Source organism: Hemicordylus capensis, chromosome 3 (assembly GCF_027244095.1).
Source record: "Hemicordylus capensis ecotype Gifberg chromosome 3, rHemCap1.1.pri, whole genome shotgun sequence".
Classification (NCBI taxonomy): Eukaryota; Metazoa; Chordata; class Lepidosauria; order Squamata; family Cordylidae; genus Hemicordylus; species Hemicordylus capensis.
The window spans coordinates 9308813-9328444 of NC_069659.1; the positions used below are offsets into that span (position 1 = coordinate 9308813).

The window sequence follows — 19632 nt, forward strand, 5'->3', positions numbered from 1 at the left end:
AACAGTTTAAAAGCTTGGGTGGGAAAAATAAGTCTTTAGAGGGTTTTTTTTTTTAAAGTGACACTCCTTTAATGAGATAATGAGCTCATTAGTCTTTTTCTCCCCAAAGTAGCACATTAATATCAGGTGTTTGCTTTTCAAGAGAGTTTTTATTTAGAAAGGTGCCTTTGGAGGATGAACATAGAGATTTTGCTATTGTGTGACAAACTTTCTAACAAGTGAACAAATATGCCGTACATGTGAGTAAAAAATTCTGGCTAATGGCAAATATTTTTTACTTTCAATCTCCCTCTTTTTCCCTGATTTTAGAACGGTTGGTGTGCCATTGGATATTTCCAAGATAGTTTGTTTTAGTGTTGTATATTATTGATTATGGTGAAAAAACCACACACCCTTTTAGAGTTAGTAATGTATGGTTTAGTACTTATTAATGTTTTATAAGTAAAAAAACTTTTGTCAATAATTTTTTAGACTTCTAACAGGATTATAAAATGACAATTAATGCTTTGCATATGGAGAGTTTTTTATATATTGTGTATTCATAGTTGGTAGCTTTTCTAATTATGTAAGTTTTAGTCGTGATCCTTTATCTGATGTGTGTCTACAGTTGCCTCTGAAGAGCAGCAATGCTCGAAATGTGTCAGGCCATTTAAAAATAAAGACAATATCAATTTGCTCAGCACCTTTTGGATTTTCTTCCCTCGTCTTTCTGTTTGGGCTTAAGCCCCCGGTGAACTTTAAAGCTGAGCCTAAACTTGAACTGGTGTGTCTCTGGGCCAAGTCTGCTCTCTCTAAGATCAAGTTGTAGCTCTTCTGAGATCCAAAAGCTGCTCTTGATCTAATCTACCACCAGGGAGTTGTTTGCACATGGCTTCATGCTGTGGGGTAAATGTTGAGCGAAGCCACTTCTAAATACACTCGAGGCATTGAGGGAAGCAGCTCCTCCCCTCTGCTCTTGGGTTTTGTTCTGATACAAGTTCACATGGCATGCCTCCATGTTTTCCTTCTAGCCAATTTTTTTTGGGGGGGTGGTTTCTAAAGAGCTACATCTGCATTTCTAAAGAGAGTATCCCTCTTATCATGCTAATGATTCTACGTCAGTGCTTCTCTCTATTCCTGCATTTTCAGAAAAAGTAGTTTAAAACCAGCATTTTAAAAACCCGGAAATAAACTGAGATAAGCTAGATTTCAGAAGACAAAGCCCAGTTTGTGTGTGGAGTAGGTCCAAGGATCTCGAAGGGACTTTGGGGTACGTTTGGTGTGTGAACTCACACACTCTTTCCCGAAGGAGATTTGGGGTAACAGCCCTGTCTGTAAAGTCTCCAGGGCATTTTTCACACAGGGCTTTTAGTTCGAATCTCCTCTGGAATGGAGGGGGTGCATTCACATATTGGCCAGATTTACCCCGAGGTCCCTGAAAGCTTATCGAGAAGCACTTCACACACAATTCGGGGGGTTTAAATTGTGCATTAGAGTGTAGCCTGATTTGTATTGGGATTAAAAAAATCCACTTTTTGGGTTGGGTTTTGGGGGGGGGGTGAGTGGGCAATTTTGAACCCTCAGTAAAGCCAGCTGTGTAAAAAGCATCCAGGCCAACAGTGTCTCCATCCCCCAGCTCTGTGTCCTGAGCATTAAGGTCACCGGTGGGACCAGACGGCTGCAGAGATGCTGCAGCTAATCAGTGTGTGTACTACTGAACCTCCTCTTGCTGTGTGGTTTGCCCTGCTCTGCCTGCAAGAGGGAAGCCAAGGTTAGCTCTACGGGCATCAAAGCAAAACGGTGTTATCAGCAAGCTGCACGGCTCAGCGAGCGGAGTGCTGTGCAGGCTGTTAATTTGAGTGGTTTCATGCATGGATGGAAACTAATAAGAGGATCAGACGCTAGATGCAAAACTGGCACCTGTATTTGCCCCCACAAAGTATGTGACTTGGTAGTGGGTAGAGGAACAGAATTAAAAACTGGAAAGGGAAATATTTATTGGATGGTGGGGTAGAATTAAAAAAACATACTGTGCACACACACACACACGCGTGCGCACACACACACTTTTTTTTACTGTCTAGTCTATCCCGTCTTGAAGACTTGGGCAATATATTAAAGCAGAAAAGAATGAACCTAATACGACAGAATAAAATATCATTACATTTTCCCTTCCTCTGTTGATTTAACCCTGTATAGCTGTGAATCTGCAGTTGTAACTGGACTATAATCCACACTGCCAGGGGCGTAACTATAATAGGGCAAGGGGAGACAGTTGTCTGGGGGCCCACGGTCTTGGGGGGGGGAGAGGCAAATCACATGACTGACTCACCCACCTGGGCTCCCTTCAGTTGTATTCGTCCTCCAAAATTGATGTGAGTGTTAAGACCTGGAGCTACCAGAACAGCAGGTCTTTCTCTAGTAGCATTAAATGACTTGCATCGTCCACACTTTACAAAACCGTTTTACAAATAATTTAGGATGATGTTCTATGCTTTTTGTTACCACAATTCAGCCTCATTTAAGATTTCTTTACTTCATGAGCTGAGCTTCAGTGAGGAGGGGCACTTTAAAATCTTGTCTCCGGGCCCACTCCAACCTTGCTACGCCCCTGCACACTGCCTTCCACCATTGTGGCTGGGAATGATGGGAGTTACATAGGAACATAGGAAGCTGCCATATATTGAGTCAGGCCATTGGTCCATCTAGCTCAGCATTGTCTACACAGGCTGGCGGCGGCTTCTCCAAGGTTGCAGGCAGGAGTCTCTCTCAGTCCTATCTTGGAGATGCTACCAGGGAGGGAACTTGGAGCCTAGATTCTCTTCCCAGAGCGGATCCATCCCCTGAGGGGAATATCTTACAGCGCTCACACTTCTAGTCTCCCTTTCGTATGCAACCAGGGTGGACCCTGCTTAGCTTAAGGGGACAAGTCATGCTTGCTACCACAAGACCAGCTCTCTTCCCAGATGTAGTCCAACCACATCTGGTGACCCAAGGCTGAGAACCTCCATGGTACAATGAAGTCTGGCGTGGGCGGGTAGATTTTGCAGTACTTACATAATCTGCTTGGACGGTAGAGTGGCTGGATGGAAAAAGGATTGGGCTCCTGTACTTTTTAACAGAAAAACAGAAGAGAAATTTGGTAGGTGCAGCTTTTATATAAGAACAGCCCTAATGAATCAGTCCCAAGGCCTGTCTAGTCCAGCATCCTGTTTCCCACAGCAGCCCACCTGTTGCCTCTGAGAAACCCACAAGCAGAGTTGAGGGCATGCCCTCTCTCCTGCTGTTGCTCCCCTGCAACTGGTATTGAGGGGCATCATGCCTCTGAGGCTGGAGGGAGCCTATAGCCACCATGATATGTCTTGAACAAGGCTGGTTCTTGTCTGGGTGGTGCAGATGCCAATAACACGCAACCTGAGGAAAGCCTTCAAAGTTTTATTTCTGCAGAAATAAGGCTTTTGGGATCGCACCTCAACCGAGAGTGATGCCCCCTTTTTACACACAAGTTTTATACCCTAAATCTTGCATTGTCATGATGCCCCTTCCCTCCTTCTGCCTGCAAAACCGCGCGTACACAGTCTTACTTCACACTTTGCATATGCGATCTTGTCTTTGTCTTCCCTTACCTCCCAGTTACAAATTAACACATTTTGCAAGTACCCTCCTGACTTTTCTCAAGACTGAGTTAGTAGTTTTCCACTCTGCAAGGAATTACAAATAGGAGATTTCACAAAATGGCTCTGCTCTGGCTCATAGCAGAACTAGTAGCCGTTGATAGACCTGTCCTCTGTGAATTTTTCTAAGCCCCCTTTAAAGCCATCCAAGCTAGTGGCTATCACCACATCACGGGGCAGAGAGTTCCACAGATTAGTGATGTGCTGTGTGGAAAGGTCCTTCCTTTTGTCTCTATCACTAAATGTTCCCCTGTCAAGCTGAACCTTCAGCAATTCCCTCTTCTGTGCATCTGTTAAAGGCACAAGAGCCCTGCCCTCTTTTTCTGTCTGGGCACCCTGTAGGTGACCTGGGAATTGGCAACGTGTGGGAATTCCTTACTTGGAAAGGGGGCACACAAAAAACCTCCCTTGTGTTCTCCACCTGTAGCTGGGGCTCCAGCCATGCTCATGAGCACATCTGTGTTTGAGGAGGTCCAGTAGCTTGCCCTGTCTCCAGATCGAGAAGCTTCTCACAGCATGTGGGCCAGTGTCCGTGTGCTGTTGGTTGATGCCGTGAAGTCTTCACCAGCATTTCAAAGCTGCTCAGGGTGGAGGGGTTGGCACTCGGCATTTTCACAAACATTGCAGCTTCTGAGAGGGATGTGAAAGGTCAAGTCTGGGAGAAACTCCATCTAGGCCCAGGGGCAGGAGGAAGCAAGGCAGGCAAGCGGGAAGGCTGTGAAGACAACCCAAAACACGAAAGGAAGGTCTAGGCCTCAGGGGTGAAGGAGCTGCTACCTCGTGTTTCAAGGTGCTGGATGTGCCTTAGGTGTACATCTGCAATTTGGGCCAGTGCAGAGGAGGGCCGGTTTCATGGTGTATCCTGGAGGGCTGTCCTGTCCAGTCTGTGTTGCCAGACTTTACATCTGAAGGCCAGGATGTTAAAATCCCAAAGTTGTGGAGGGGATGTTGCTTCCGTATTTTAATCTTTGCCTCCACCTGCCCAATCACCCACCGTCTCTACCCTGTCCACTCGCCCTAGGAATGGGAGCAAAATGAGTCCTGCTTGCTACAGCAGATTGTGAGGAGATCGGGAGTGAAGGGGCTGGCAAAGATCGAAGAATAGAACAATATCAGACCTCTGAAAAGTATAAGCATGCATATGTATTCAGTACTTGGTTTGGGCCCCTTTTGCAGCAATTACTGCCTCAATGCGGCGTGGCATGGATGCTATCAGCCTGTGGCACTGATGAGGTATTATGGAAGACCAGGATGCTTCATTAGCGGCCTTCAGCAATTCTGCATTGTTTGGTCTCATGTCTCTCATCCTTCTCTTGGCAATGCCCCATAGATTCTCGATGGGGTCAGATCAGGCGAGTGTGCTGGCCAATCAAGCACAGTACACTGTATACTTTTCAGAGGTCTGATATTGTTCTATTCTTCAGTCCTTGTCTTCTTGGTTCCATGTAATATTCTAATTTTCTGAGATTGTGGATTTGGGGTTTTCATGAGCTGTACGCCATGATCACCACAATTATAACAAATTAAGGCTTGACTTATCTCGCTTTGCATGTAATGCGTCTGTCTCATATATCAGTTTCACCTTTTAATTTGCATTACTGAAATTAATGGACTTTTGCACGATATTCTAATTTTCCGAGTTTCACCTGTAAATGTCCCCCCGCCCCGCCACCCTGTCTTCACACTCTCACCCAGAGATCTTTGATAGCCATACACCCCCTTTGGATCTAGGGACTTCTATGTGCAATGGCCTCATCCTAGAACACTCCTGCCGCAAGCAGAGAGCTGAACTAGGTGTCCCCTCCACCTCGGTGATGCTACGAATATCAGAAATGTGGCCAGTGAGCTTAGTGCTAAAGGTAAAGTGTGCCATCAAGTCGATTTCGACTCCTGGTGCTCACAGAGCCCTGTGGTTTTCTTTTCCCCCCATATGTATTCCATGGACATGCTGCTGAGCAGGATGTCCAAGGGAACACCCCGCGTATCTTTTGTGTGGAGGAAGGCTGAACTAGCAGAGATAGAAGATTGGCAAGAAGAGACTGCAAATAGCTTGCAGTGATCCCAGCAGATTGTGGGGGTGGCCCTTGTATACAAAGCCTGTAGATTTCCTCCTTACAAACACCCTTCCTTGGATGGAACATAAGGAAGCTAGCTGCCTTCTACAGAGGCAGACCCTTGGTCCGTCTAGCTCAGTATTGTCTTCACACAGACGGGCAGCAGCTTCTCCAGGTATGTGGGCTTACTCTGAGCCTCTTCAAACTTGGTGTGTAAGCCACTGCTCACCTGGCTGGCTGTGGGTGACTGAAAAACATCTCCACAAAACAGGATTTTGGCAAGCTCAAGGAAGTGGTGGGCCTTTTTTCATAAGGCTGGCTGTGCTACACGGAATGAAGGCAGGAATGTGTGTATAACCAGACTAAAGGTAAAGTGTGCTGTCGAGTCGGTGTCGACTCCTGGCGCCCACAGAGCCCTGTGGTTGTCTTTGGTAGAATACAGGAGGGGTTGACCATTGCCGCCTCCTCCCTCTCAGTGTGAGATGATACCTTTCACCATCTTTCCTATATCGCTGCTGCCCGATATAGGTGTTTCCCATAGTCTGGGGAACATACCAGCGGGGATTCGAACTGGCAACCTCTGGCTTGCTAGTCAAGTCATTTCCCCACTGTGCCAATAGGTGGCTGCTTCCACACTGGCAAAACACACAAAAGCAGTGGCTAGTAGCATCTGTTGATTTTTTGTTGATAATTTTATTGCAAGGCTTTATATCACAACTTGCCCATTCACCACCACCACCACCACCCCCGCCACATAGGAAGCTGCCATATACTGAGTTGGACCCTTGGTCTATCTAGCTCAGTATTGTCTACCCAGACTGGCAGCAGCTTCTCCAAGACTGCAGGCAGGAATCTCTCTCAGCCCTGTCTTGGAGATGCTGCCAGGGAGGGAACTTGGAACCTTCTGCTCTTTCCAGAGTGGCTCCATCCCCTGAGGGAATATCTTACAGTGCTCACACATCAAGTCTCCCATTCATATGCAACCAGGGCAGACCTTGCTTAGCTAAGGGGACAGGTCAAAGCAAGCTGGAATGTCCAGAGGGCTGCCCAGCAGGTCTGTTGGTATGCCACTGTTGACTTCCAAGGCTGATTTTCCTATATGGGTTGTCCTTCTGTGTTAAAGGAACATAGTAGTGTTGCAAACTGTTATCACACATTGGCCTGGTTCACGTGGTTGTTTAAACCCAGGTTTAATGTGGGTTACCAACATTAGTGTGATTGTGTGAATCTATGCCAAGGTGGTTTAGGGCCCGAGAGGAATCGGAGATTCCTGCCTTGGCATGGGTTCACACAATCATGCTAATTTTGTAGCCAGCCAATCAGCAGTAGAGCAGGAGGGTCTTCATCCCTCCCGCCCATTCTGCACATCACTGAGGATGTGCATCAGCTTCACGCCAACAGTTCTTAGGTGGGGAACAAATTGCTGGGCTGCAGTGTGGGGTCACCGGAGAGCTCATAGGACCCCTTTAAGTACTTTGAGTATTCTCAAGTATCCCCTGTTGGCAGCCCCTGTCTTAACCTCTACACAACTCCACCTTTCAAATCAGGGAGGGCTATTGCTCTGTCTGTGATCTTCCAGAGCTATTGGGCCAGGCACTGTTGGAGGCAGGATGCTGGGCTGGTCCAGCAAGGCTCTTAATATACTTTTTGCTGACCTTGGAAGCGGTTCTCATTTGGCCTCGCTCCGGCTCTGGAAGAGACTTCCACTCTGCAGGCTCAGATGATTAATGGCCTTCTCAGTGCACATCCCCTGACACTGTGTGGGAGGACCTGGAACATGGGCTCTTCAATCAGATTGGCTCCTTTCTCGCCCACCCCCACCTCTGCCCATCCCTCTGCTTGCTGTCTTCTGTGTTTACGTGGATACACTTATACCCCCCTCTGATGTCTTCCTATATTGATTATTTTAAGGGATGCTTTGGAAGATGCAAGCATAACTTTTCCACCACTGTGCTGAGCTGTGGCCCATGAACGCCAGCCTTCATCAGCTGTGGAAAATCCCCTTTGCCAAATGCGTTTGAGGTTCACGAGGGGGATATTCTGCATCTTTGTTTTCAGGGCTTGGTCCGTTCTGTGCTTAACTTCACCTTTTCTTTGCCCCAGGATGTTGGATTCTGCAGGCTGAGCAAATCTGCGGATTTTTCCTTAGTCAGCATAACTTCTGCTAGTCGCAAGGAGGGGCTCTGAGCCCCTTTACCATGTGACCTTCCCATGTAGTACGCTTATCTTTCCAGGAGCCAGATGTTCAAAGGCCCTTCAGGACCCCAGGTGCTTTATTTATTTATTTGGTTTCTATACCGCCCTACCAAAAATGGCTCAGGGCACTTTTCATAGAGAAATAATAAATAAATAAGATGGCTCCCTGTCCCCAAAGGGTTCACAATCTAAAAAAGAAACATAAAGTAGACACCAGCAACAGTCACTGGAGGGATGCTGTGCTGGGGGTGGAGCGGGCCAGTTACTCTCCCCCTGCTAAATAAAGAGAATCACCACGTTAAAAGGTGCCTCTTTGCCAAGGAGTTCCTTGGCAAACTCCTTGCCAAGGAGTTCCTCCTTAGGAACATAGGAAGCTGCCATATACTGAGTCAGACCATTGGTCCATCGAACTCAGTATTGTCTACAGACTAGCAGCGGCTTCTCCAAGGTTGCAGGCAGGAATCTCTCTCAGCCCTATCTTGGAGATGCTGCCAGGGAGGGGACTTGGAACCTTCTGCTCTTCCCAGAGCGGCTCCATCCCCTGAGGGGAATCTCTTCCAGTGCTCACACATCAAGTCTCCCATTCATATGCAACCAGGGCAGACCCTGCTTAGCTAAGGGGACAAGTCACGCTTGTTACCACAAGACCAGCTCGCCAGTTCAAAGGTGTGTCTGTGGAGGACACCTTTAACGGCGGGGGGAAGTGCTCTTACCCCTCCTGCCGCATTTCCCCCGCTGGCGCTGCACTTGAAAATAGTCCGGCGGTGCGGCCGTGCACCTCCCTGCCGCCCTGTTCCCTCATTGGACTGGAAGTGACAGGAAATACTCTGCGCACATGCACACGTTGGTGCAAGCATGCGCATGTCTCGCGCATGCCTGACGTGTGCAATGTACTTTCTGCCACTTCTGGTCCGGCAAGAAACGGGGCGGCAGGGAGGTATGCTGCCGCCCGCCAGGCCCTTTTTAAGTGTAGCGCTGGCAGGGGAAATGCAGAGGGAGGGGTAAGAGCCCCCTCCCCTGCTCTTAAAGGTGTCGCCCCCACCTTAAAACCATTTGAAGGTTTGGTTGTTGAACTAAAAGGGCCTCCAAACAGGTTTGTGCCCATCCCTACCTTTGATTCGCCAAGGCATTTTCCTGGCTACCACCTGGTGTGCTAATTCTGTATAGCAGGTTTTCTCAGCCTTGGGTCCTCTCAGATGTCCTTAGACTGCAACAGGCCTGCTCAGCTGATGCCCTGCAACTGCTTTGGAACTCCCATAATTCCCAGCCATAGTGGCCAATAGCCCAGGGGTTATGGGAATTGTAGGCCAACATCTGCAGGAGGGCCGAAGCTGAGCAGTCCTGGACTGCAACTTCCATCATCCCCAACCACAGTGGCCAGTGGTTGGGAATGATGGGAGTTTTAGTCCAACAATATCGGGGGAACCAATTTTTAGAACTCCTGCTATATGCCGCTTGAGAAACCAAAATAAGAACCCTGCTGGATTGGACCCAAGGTCCATCGGATCTAGCATTTGGTTTGGAGAAGCCGCTGCCAGCCTGTGTAGACAATCCTGAGCTAGCTGGACCAATGGTCTGACTCAGTATATGGCAGCTTCCTATGTTCCTAACTTTTTTTTCTATCTCTCCACACTGTGCATAATTTTAATAAATCTCAGCCATCTCCCGCTTGAGCTGACTTTTCAAAGAGACAAATATTCATTGCCTTTTCTTTGTAGGGAAAGTGCTCCATGCCACCCGTCACTTTGGTCACCCTCTTCTGCATCTTCTTGCAGCTCTTCTGCACCTGTTCCCAACAATGCCAACGGAAATCTTTTCCAGCCCCATTTAAGAGACCCGCAAGGCGGTTCATAAAAATATTTAAAAGCGATATTTTCAGTGCAGTGAATTTGCATTTCCAACACGATGAAGCTTCCTTGGCTGGAACGTTCAGCTTGCTGAGTGATTATAATGTTTCTCATTCTCTTTCTCTCTCCTTGGGGTGGCCTGATTTATGTCGTTCTGGGGAGATCCAGCTCAGTGGTGGAGGTGAGAGAGTCTGCTTTTTGTAAAGCTCCCTTAATGAAAAACAGTCCCCGTTTGCTGAGCATCCCAGACTTAATCTATGGCTCACGCTTGCTGTGCCTGGCTTGCTCTGTGACCTGTGGGCGGGTGGCTGGTCATGAATCGGCAGGCATGTAATTGAATGGAATTGAGGTGTGTGTGTCTGTTCAGGGGAAATATTCATGAGGGGTGTGTAGTTTTGGCCCCTGACGATCTGCGACCTGGGGCTCAGATAGTGGGGATTGTTGTATGTAGGAATTGGAGTGATAGAAAAGATGGTTTCCAAGCCAGAGTCGGTAGCCTGGGACATAATTACTCCCGCCTTCTGACGTGGACCACTTGTGTCTCCTTGGATAAATCCTAGTCTGCCAGCCTCAGTTTCCCCTATGTAAATCAGGAATAACAGCAATCTCCCCTTGCAAGATTGTTGCCACAAGACAGGGATGCATTACTTTGGCCCTCCAGGTGGTGGTGGACTACAATAGGGAGGAGAGTTGGTCTTCTTGTGGTAGCAAGCATGAATTGTCCCCTTTGCTAAGCAAGGTCTGCCCTGGCGTGCATTTGAATGGGAGACTACATGCATGAGCACTGTAAGATATTCCCCTCAAGGGATGGGGCTGCTCTGGGAAGAGCATCTTTATGCTTGCATGCAGAGGGTTCCAAGTTCCCTTCCCGTCTCCAAGATAGGGCTGTGAGTGACTCCTTCCTGCAACCTTGGAGAAGCTGCTGCCGGTCTGTGTAGACAATCCTGAGCTAGATTGACCAAGGGTCTGACTCGGTATATGGCAGGTTCCTATGTTCCTAATACCCATAATCTCTGACTGTTGATCATTGTGACTGGGGATGATGGGAGTTGTAGTCCACCACTTGCAGGAGGGCTGAAGTTGTGCAGCCCTGCCATAAGAGGATGGAGAGTGTAAGCAAGTGTATTGGCTGCGTTTAACGCAGGAGTTCTCCCTTGAGTCCCCAGATGTTGTTGGACTACAACTCTCATCATTCCAAAGGCTGTTGTGGTTGGGGATTATGGGAGCTGAAGTCCAACCACATTTGGTTCATTGTGTAAAGTTGTAGTTGACTTTAGTCGGGTGACAACATTTTAATCAATGTTTAACATTTTTGCTTGTTTAGAGGCTATTTTCATATGCTTCTGTAATATTGAATGAAGAAAGAAATACTAAATGAATAAATCTTGGTAGTTTTTATTAGCCAGTCTTCCTTCAATAGTTGCCTTCCAGACTGCAGTGTTAGGCAAGATGCCTAAAAAAAAAATTAAAAAAAAATTGTGTTGAAAGCAGCTGATCTGTCCAGCTGAACATCTCTAACTCGTTGACTGCTCTCTTAACTCTGTATTTTGCCTGCCTGTCTTCTGCCTTGTTTTTGACAGTGCCCAATTTCTAGGGGGCTAAACTCCATAGAGGCTAGGTCTATCAAAGACTATTAACTATGATGCCCAAATGGAACCTCCATGTATCAAGGCAGTATGCTGCTGAATGCAAGTTGTTGGTGATAAACAGCAGGGGACAACTCTTGTTCTCTTGCCCTACTTGTGTGTATCTTAGATGTATCTGTCTGGTCACTGTTGGAAACAGGATGCTTGACTAGATGGATCCAAGGTTCTTCCAGATGACAAAATGTGGGATCTGGAGAGCTTTTGCACAAATTCTGAGGGTGATCTTACTATAGGTTTCCAAACTTGATCACAGTGCAGTCTTACCTTCTGTACACACACCAAACCTTGCACTACTTTCATAGCACCCCCTGCTGGCTAGCTCTTGCATTCTTTTCCCGGTCACCACAAAAGTAGTTCTCTGAATGCAAGAGCTGGCCAGCAGCTGGCGCTACAGAAATCTCACAAGGTCCCTGCTCAGTGTGTGTATATAGAGGGTAAGATTGTGCTGGGAAGGAAGCTGGTGAGTAAATTAGCGCTTAGAACTGATGGAGAGGGGAGCTGGTCTTGTGGTAGCAAGCATGACTTGTCCCCTTAGCTAAGCAGCGTCTGCCCTGGTTGCATATGAATGGGAGACTAGAAGTATGAACACTGTAAGATATTCCTCTCAGGGGATGGAGCTGCTCTGGGAAGAGCATCAGAAGGTTCCATGTTCCCTCCCTGGCAGCATCTCCAAGATAGGGCTGAGAGAGATTCCTGCCTCCAACCTTGGAGAAGTCGCTGCCAGTCTGTGTAGACAATACTGAGCTAGATAGACCAATGGTCCCACTCAGTATATGGCAGGTTCCTATGTTTCTATGTAACTTAAACAAAAGCTCTACAGATCCTGCATTTTATGGCTGTATGGAAGCACCCCCATCAGGGCTGCTTTTGTGAAAGTTGCCAGCTTAGGTGACATTTTAAAAAGGACTCCTGGTGTAGGGAGGAAAAGGGAAGAGAGAAAGAAAGAAACCTTAATTGGCACCTCCATGGCTGCTTTTTCCCTTTAAAAGAAAAACTGTGGAAGATCCCGTCATGGATAGGTACGTAAGAAGCTGCCATATACTGAGTCAGACCCTTGATCCATCTAGCTCAGTCTTGTCTACACTGACTGGCAGCAACCCTTCAAGGTTGCGGGCAGGAGTCTTCCCTAGCCCTCTCTGGAGATGCTGCCAGGACTTGAACCTGGGTCCTTCTGCATGCAGAGCCGAAAGATGCTCTGCCACTGAGCTTCCACCATATCCCCAGATGCCCTGTTATCATGTGCCATTTAGCCCTTGGCTGCAGAGAAATGGTGCTTCAGAACTCTCTCAACTCCTCCTGCGTGGAATGGAGAACCAGTTTCCTTCTCAGAAGGCGCTGAGCCTTTGGTTGCCGTGTGAGATGAGGAACCTCGTTACCAGGTTGCAAACGAAGCCCTGCATTGCTTGCATGAGCAAGGAAAGGCTGCAGGCTTTGGAAATGCTGCTGCTTTTCCTGTGTGGGTCTCTGATTAGTGTTTGGAGGGAGCCTCTCTCAAATGCTACCTCTGAGCAGGGATCTGGTCCCATGATGACGGGTGAAGGATGCTTCTTTCCTTGCTAAGTTTGACAGATGGGCTAGGGAACTCCTCGGCCTCTTGAAAAGTGGAGGTGGAGAGGTCACATGTTTGACTCCCGCATCGGCATGCTTCCTAAGTTCTCGCATCGTTCCCGCATCGGCGATCTTCCTAAGTAGATGTTCCCTTCTCTGTGCAGAGGTTGTGTTACTGAGTTTAATAGGAGAAATTTGGTAGTCAACACAGCACACTTTGGGGCCCTTGAAATATTTCTGTTGCTGTCCAGGGATTTTGTGTTGTGAAGATGAGCGATTCTTTGTGAGAGATCTGCTCCTACAGGAGGCCAGTGACTGGTGGCCCTTCTCTTCTGGCAGTGCCATCAATCAGTTGCGGACTGTGTGTTGCTGCTTCTGTCAATTGGACGTAAACAGAAAGGGGAGCGGGAAGGGAAAGCTTTTTTTTTCCTGCCCTGCTATCCTGGCTATGGTTCCCCAAATTATCAGGCAGTGTGCCCAGGAGAACCATTAGGACTGTACAAATGCATGTGCTAGTTTGCCACTTCTGGCTGGTATCCCTGCCCTTCTCTGGATCTTGCACTGACCCTTGGAGAAGCTTGGGAAGCAGAAATATGTGTGGCTGATTTCAAGCCCTCAGACTTGGCACAGTGCCAGGAAGAAGGGTACGGTGGTGGGGTCTCAAACCAGGGACTCTGGCCCCAGAGTTTAGGCACTTTACTCCCTGCACTATGAAGGCAGCTCCTGGTCAGAGAGAGTTATCAGCCTAATCTGTTGCTCTACAGCACCACCCCCATATAATGGCCAGAGATGGTACTGCAACTCTTCAGGCCAGAACTCTTCAGTCAGACCTGAAGGTCTATATAAACTGTCGCTCCCGGCTTGGTTTCTCAGGCTAAGCAACTTGCAGCTTGAGGAACCAGGCCTTGCCGTGCCAACTGGTTCCACAATCTGACCACTGGCTTGTCTTTGTCCCACTGGCCTGTCTTCCACAATCTGACCACTGGGCCAAATCATGTGCCACTGTGAGCCCAAAGCACCCTCTGCCGCATCTCTGCATGATCCACCGCTCTGGTCAGGAGAGGCTGCCTGTTAAGGGTCTCTGCAAGTTGCTGCTCTGGACATAAGAACAGCTCTGCTGGATCAGGCGCAAGACCCATTTAGTCCAGCATCCTGTTTCCCACAGTGGCCCACTTGCAGGGGGTCGTCGAGAACTAGGAATGGATAGAACCCTTTGTTTCTGCTCTCTTCTGCTTAAAAAAAACAACTCCCTGGATTTTTTCTTTTCTTCAGTCACTAAAAATAATAATAATAATAATCCACAATTAAATTCGTATTTTTCCAAATATCTTCTATCCAGGTAGCTGGGGCAATAGGAACTCCCAGCTTTTTTGAACAAGTGTACACTTTCTGTCACAGACCTTCAGCTCAGGTACCCCATAGAAAATGCAGTCATCCCTTGCCAACTGTGAGGCTTCTGTTCTGGGAAAACCTCGTGGTTGACGAATTTGCGGTTGGAAAGCAATAGAAATGCATTGCAAACAAGGGGTTAGGGGAATCGCTGATGGGGAAAGACCAAAGAAAGAAAGAAAGAAAGAAAGACTTTTAAAAACCCCACAAAAAACCCACCCAGAATCAGCCGTAGTTAGTAAGAGGGGGGACCCCCAGAAATCACCCCTGAACCCCGCAAAACCATCCCCGAATCCCTGGAAATCACACCAAAAAACCCCTGCCACAAAATCTCGCCAAACTGAGGATACCCAGGTCGCAGTTGGCAAGAGCTGCCACAATTTCCCAGTCACCGATACTTAAAACCGCGATTGGGAAACCCGCGGTTGGTAAGGGATGACTGTCTGTGTGTGTGTGTGTGTGTGTGTGTGTGTGTGTGTGTGTGTGTGTGTGTGTGTGGTGTGTGCACATGCACATGCACACAAATTTGAGTGTTACAGTGAAGGAAAAAAGCTACTACAGTCACTGACTCGCATCCACACTAAGTTATTCATGAGTCTTACTGACGCCTGTCAGTCAGACTGAGGGGAGGGGTATGCTGAGCTTCAGCAAGTAGCCAGCCAATCAGGAACCAACTTCACCCTCCTCCCTCCCCTTCTGCAGTGGACACATTGCTGAGGATGAGTCGGCTTCTCGCCAGCAATCCCTAGATGGAGAAGAATTAGTGCCACTGCTGTAGTGTGGGGAGTTGGGAGTGGCTTTGTGGAAACATTATGGGTGGCTGACCTAAAAGGATAAAAGAACAGTTTCCTCTGCTTGCATTCCTTTCTAACCGACTGACTTTTCCTCTCTCTCCCCCCATGCAGGACATCTGTGACGATCCCCACCTCTTTGTGGATGGCATCAGCTCTCACGACTTGCACCAGGGCCAGGTGGGGAACTGCTGGTTCGTAGCCGCCTGCTCCTCGCTGGCCTCCCGGGAGTCCTTGTGGCAGAAGGTAAAGTCGCCGATGTCCTGAGAAATTCAGCCCCCTTTGCTCCCACCAAGGGGGGGTGTGCTGCTCACAAAGTGCTGCAAAATATTTAGCCACTCGCAAAGTTGTATTGGGACCTGCATGGGAGGAAGAAGCCTCCCCCTGTCAGGAGTTTGCAAGAAGCCAGTCTTGATGTACGTTGGTCTTGTGTTTTGCTCTTAAAACCAAGGCCCTAGATCTCATGATTGTGGAGGGAAGCTTTTGAAAATATGTGACGGTTTCAAAACTGAAAAAGTGCATACAAAAGTGCGTGCGCGCACACACACACACACACACACACACACACACTTTTTTTTTGGCTTTGCTATTCCCCTATTTTGGCTCAGTTCAGACACAGAAAGCAACTGTTTTGTTGCTGTTTGCACAAGCTGGCACTTTGAGCTCACACAATCTCTCCCCCCCCGCCCCCCCCCAAAGTGTGTGATCTGGAGCTTCTGCTTGTGTTTCTGTCTGCATGTGAGAAACTCAGGTTTGTTCAAACTGAAGCTTTAACAAGCTGGGTTATCAAAGCAGGCACTGATCCTGGTTTGATATCCTACATGGTTACCAAAATATGGTTTGAACGAACTTGTGTTCTCTGTGCAGACAGAATGGAGACCTGCAGCTTGTTCCAAACCACAGATGGAAGCTTTCATTGTCCTCACCGTCTATACAAACCTGATTGTGCTCCTAACTAACCACGGTTTGTTCTGTCTCAACTGGACCAGTACCTGCCTGAATCCATCAATTACTTGTGGTTCTCTCTGTTACCTGCCCATTTCCAGAGCAGTCTGAGGTGAATGAGCATGCAAACAATCTCTTCCTCGTGGTGTACTGATCAAACTGCACTCTCCATTCCTTTAGATAAGCAGCAGCTAATGAATATTCAAGGCGAAAAACCTGCAAAGCATTTGCATATGTTAATTTGCAGGAGGAGGGTCAGGGCAAAACCGCCTGCCAAAAGCTTTTGTTTCACTGTTGTGTCGAGTACTGTCTTTTAATTTCTGTGTGTCATACCACCATCATGTTTTGTTTCTTTTAAGAGGAGAAGGACTTGATAATGGCAGGGATGGAGATGGTGTGTAGAAGCCAAGGGGCGCCTTTTGCTTTTGAAAGTTGTGTGGAAGAGAGAGTCACTTAAAAGACTTATAGCCCGTCCATCGGCGTGTCCAACCATAAAAACCGTAACAGTGAAGCAGAAATGATTATCAGTAAGCGATCTAAAAATGAAGAAGCAGGTAGAATTGATTTCAGTTAACATGAAGAAAAAGAAGAGGAGGAAGAGGGACTGGGGAAAATAAGAGGGTCTTTGCCTGACTCCAGAAGGACATGGAGGTCAATGCGAAGGGAACATCCTGGGGAGAGTATCCATAGAATCGAAGAATGTTTGCCGGGACCGGAGGCCTGTTGCAAATCCAACCCCCTACTCATTGCATCTCTTGACAGGTGGCTGCCCAGTCTCTGCTTGGAAACCTTCGGCAAAGGAGAGCCTGTCACTCCATGAGGCAGACGGTTCCACTGTCCAACAGCTTGTACAGTTGGGATATTTCCCCTTCCACCACCACCTAGTGTCTAGCCTGAATCTGAAGGGCTGTTTCCTAGAAGGAGGACATGTCTTCTATTGCTTCGGAGGGCAGGGCTAGAACCAGTGGGCTGGAATTACCCGCTGGTTCTAGCCCTGCCCTCAGAAGCAACAGAGGACATGTCCTCCTTCTAGGCGACAGCAGATATTGAAATCCTGTCTCCCCTTAGTTTCCTCTCTCCCTGGCTAATTGCACCCAGCTCCTGCAACCGCTCCTCGTAAGTCTGAGTGTGCAGACTTTCCACCATCTGTGTTGCCTTCCTCTTAACCCATTCCAGGAACGCACAACTTTGGCCCTCTGGCTGTTTTTGAACGACCCCTCCCATAATCATCCCCAGGCACAATGACCCATAGTCAGGGATTATGGGAGTTGAAGGCCAACACTTGCAGGAGTGCTGAGGTTCTGCAGCCCTGGTCTACAGTGACTGGCAGTGGCTCTCCCAAGGTTTCAGGCAAGAGTCTCTCCCAGCCCTGCCTAGGGAAGCCAGGGATTGAACTGGGACCTTCTGGATGCAAGCATGCCGATCTTCTTCCACTGAGCTATGGCCCCATTCTGTATACCAGTTAAGATTCAGGAGTTCTGCTCTCGCTTGCCTCTGATCATCCTCTCTCTGAGGGGAGAAAGGTTAAAGGGTAAATGTGCATCCCAGGACTGTCTGTCTTAATAGTCCTTGACTTTGGCAATCTCTCAATGGGAAAAGATGCTGGCTGGTGCTGCCCTCTAGTGGACACCCATTGTATTGGCCTGCCCACACTCTGCAATTATCATCCTAATTTTCATATCTAGCAGTAATGTGAACCCTTTAAGTGCAGCAGAATTGGAAATATCAGGTCTGTATTTAAAAAAAATCTACAGGCCTGGTCTTGCCATCTTTCCTATTGAGCTGCAGTCCTGGCTCCTTGGCTCAGGATTCCAACCTGGAAGAGGTAAGAGAGCTGGTCTTGTGGTAGCAAGCATGAATTTTCCCCCTTGCTAAGCAGGGTCTACCCTGGTTTGCATTTGAAAGGGAGACTATATGAACGGGCATTGTAAGATCTTTGCCTTATGAGATGGGGCCGCTCTGGGAAGAGCACCTGCCTGCTTGCCTGCAGAAGGTTCCAAGTTCCCTCTCTGGCAGCATCTCCAAGAGAGGGCTGAGAGAGATTCCTGCCTACAACCTTGGAGAAGCCGCTGCCAGTCTGTGTAGACATTTCTGAGCTGGATGGCCCAGTAGTCTGACTCAGTAAAAGACAGCTTCCTGTGTCCCTATGAGAAGTTAATATACTGCCAAAATACTGGCTCTGCTCACTTAGGGTTCCCGTTGCTAAATCCAGCTTGATTCGGGTGAGGAACTGATGCCGCAGACGAAGTTGTGTTCTGTTCCAGAGAACTTCTTCACTCTACCAAGGACTCTGGCGACACCGATTTCTGTTTTGACATGCGTAATCCAGGTGTAGCTACATCACAAAGTTTTAAAGCCAGTTTCAGACCCAGCGGTCCTGACCTGCTCGTCCCCGCCACATGCCGCTTCCAGCTGCGGCATTGCTTGTCCCAAGCACCCCCGTGCAACGCCAGCACACACATGTTGTCCGTGCATGCACACCATGCTGACCACGCAATGGTGCATGTCCAGATGCCGTGTCTGTGCTGGTGCCGCCCAGGGTGACTCGGGGCAAGCAGTGCCTCAGCAGGCGGCTGCGTGCAGCGGTGAGCAAGTCACTCCTCCCCAGGCTTCCTCTCCCCGTGGCGCCGGACCAGTTTGGCCCTTGTCCAGACGGCTTTGGCACCACACCAGTGCATGGACCTCAGTTTGTGCACCCCTGTACACCTGAGCTTGTGCTAATCCCTCTTCTCGCCCACCGGCAGTGTTCTTCACCTGTAAACCAGAGGAATGCATAGGGTGCTTTCGACAGGGCTTTGTGCAGTTCAGTCGGCCAGTTCGAGAGTTTTGCACAGGAATCCATGCTCTATAGCAGGGATGGGGAACCTTGGCCCTCCTGCAGATGTTGGCCTACAATTCCCATAATCCCTAGCTATTGGCCTCTGTGGCTGGGGATTATGGGAGTTGTAGTCCAAAAACAGCTGGAGTGCCAAGGTTCCCCATCCCAGCTCTATAGGAACTCAAATGTAGATTTGTGCCTTGTTAGGCAGGTGGTCTGAATCTGTGGCTGGTAGAGTGCAGTAGGCAGGACCGCTACCAGACTATTTTGCGCCCTAGTCAAGGCTAAGTAATTGTGCACCCCACCCCCCCAATTATCAACGTTGATTTTCAAAAACGGATGTTTTGTAGAAAAAAAATGAAAAGCACAAAACTTGAAACTGCTAAATTTATTCTAAGTTGCAAGAATAGGTAATGCATCATTTTTTGCTTATCTTTCTCAAATACAAAAGAAAATGTTTTGGCACACAAATCATTTTGATTGATTTGATACACGCTGCGCCCCTCTGAGGTCTGCGCCCTAGGCGGCTGCCTAGTTGGCCTAATGGTAGCACCGGCTTCGCTCCTAAACCATGGTTTGGAGTCTGGCTGCACCCTTACATCTTGCATCTGGTTTGAGAACCTCAGAGTTCTCAGGAGGTCATAATATTAATCTAGAGGCCTGGGAGAAGCTATGGAAGAAAGACCTCAAATTTACAGCGTGCTATAATTTAAAAGAAAATTTTATTAATGTACAGGTGGTACTT

At 48.2% G+C, this 19632-nt stretch overlaps 1 protein-coding gene across 3 annotated transcripts in view; it reads left to right on the top strand.

The window, feature by feature from the left end:
- The window catches only part of CAPN5 (calpain 5), a 107232-nt gene that overhangs the window by 38366 nt on the left and 49234 nt on the right, over positions 1-19632 (top strand). For 2 of the 3 annotated variants that reach the window (XR_008320160.1, XM_053312091.1), the window contains one exon: positions 15239-15370. The exons of the other annotated variant lie outside the window; for it this stretch is intronic. Coding sequence is in view for 1 of the 2 variants with exons in the window: in XM_053312091.1 (XP_053168066.1) it covers positions 15239-15370 (132 nt within the window). In the remaining variant the exon portion in view is untranslated. The remainder of the gene's footprint in view (positions 1-15238; positions 15371-19632) is intronic. 3 annotated transcript variants of the gene reach the window in all.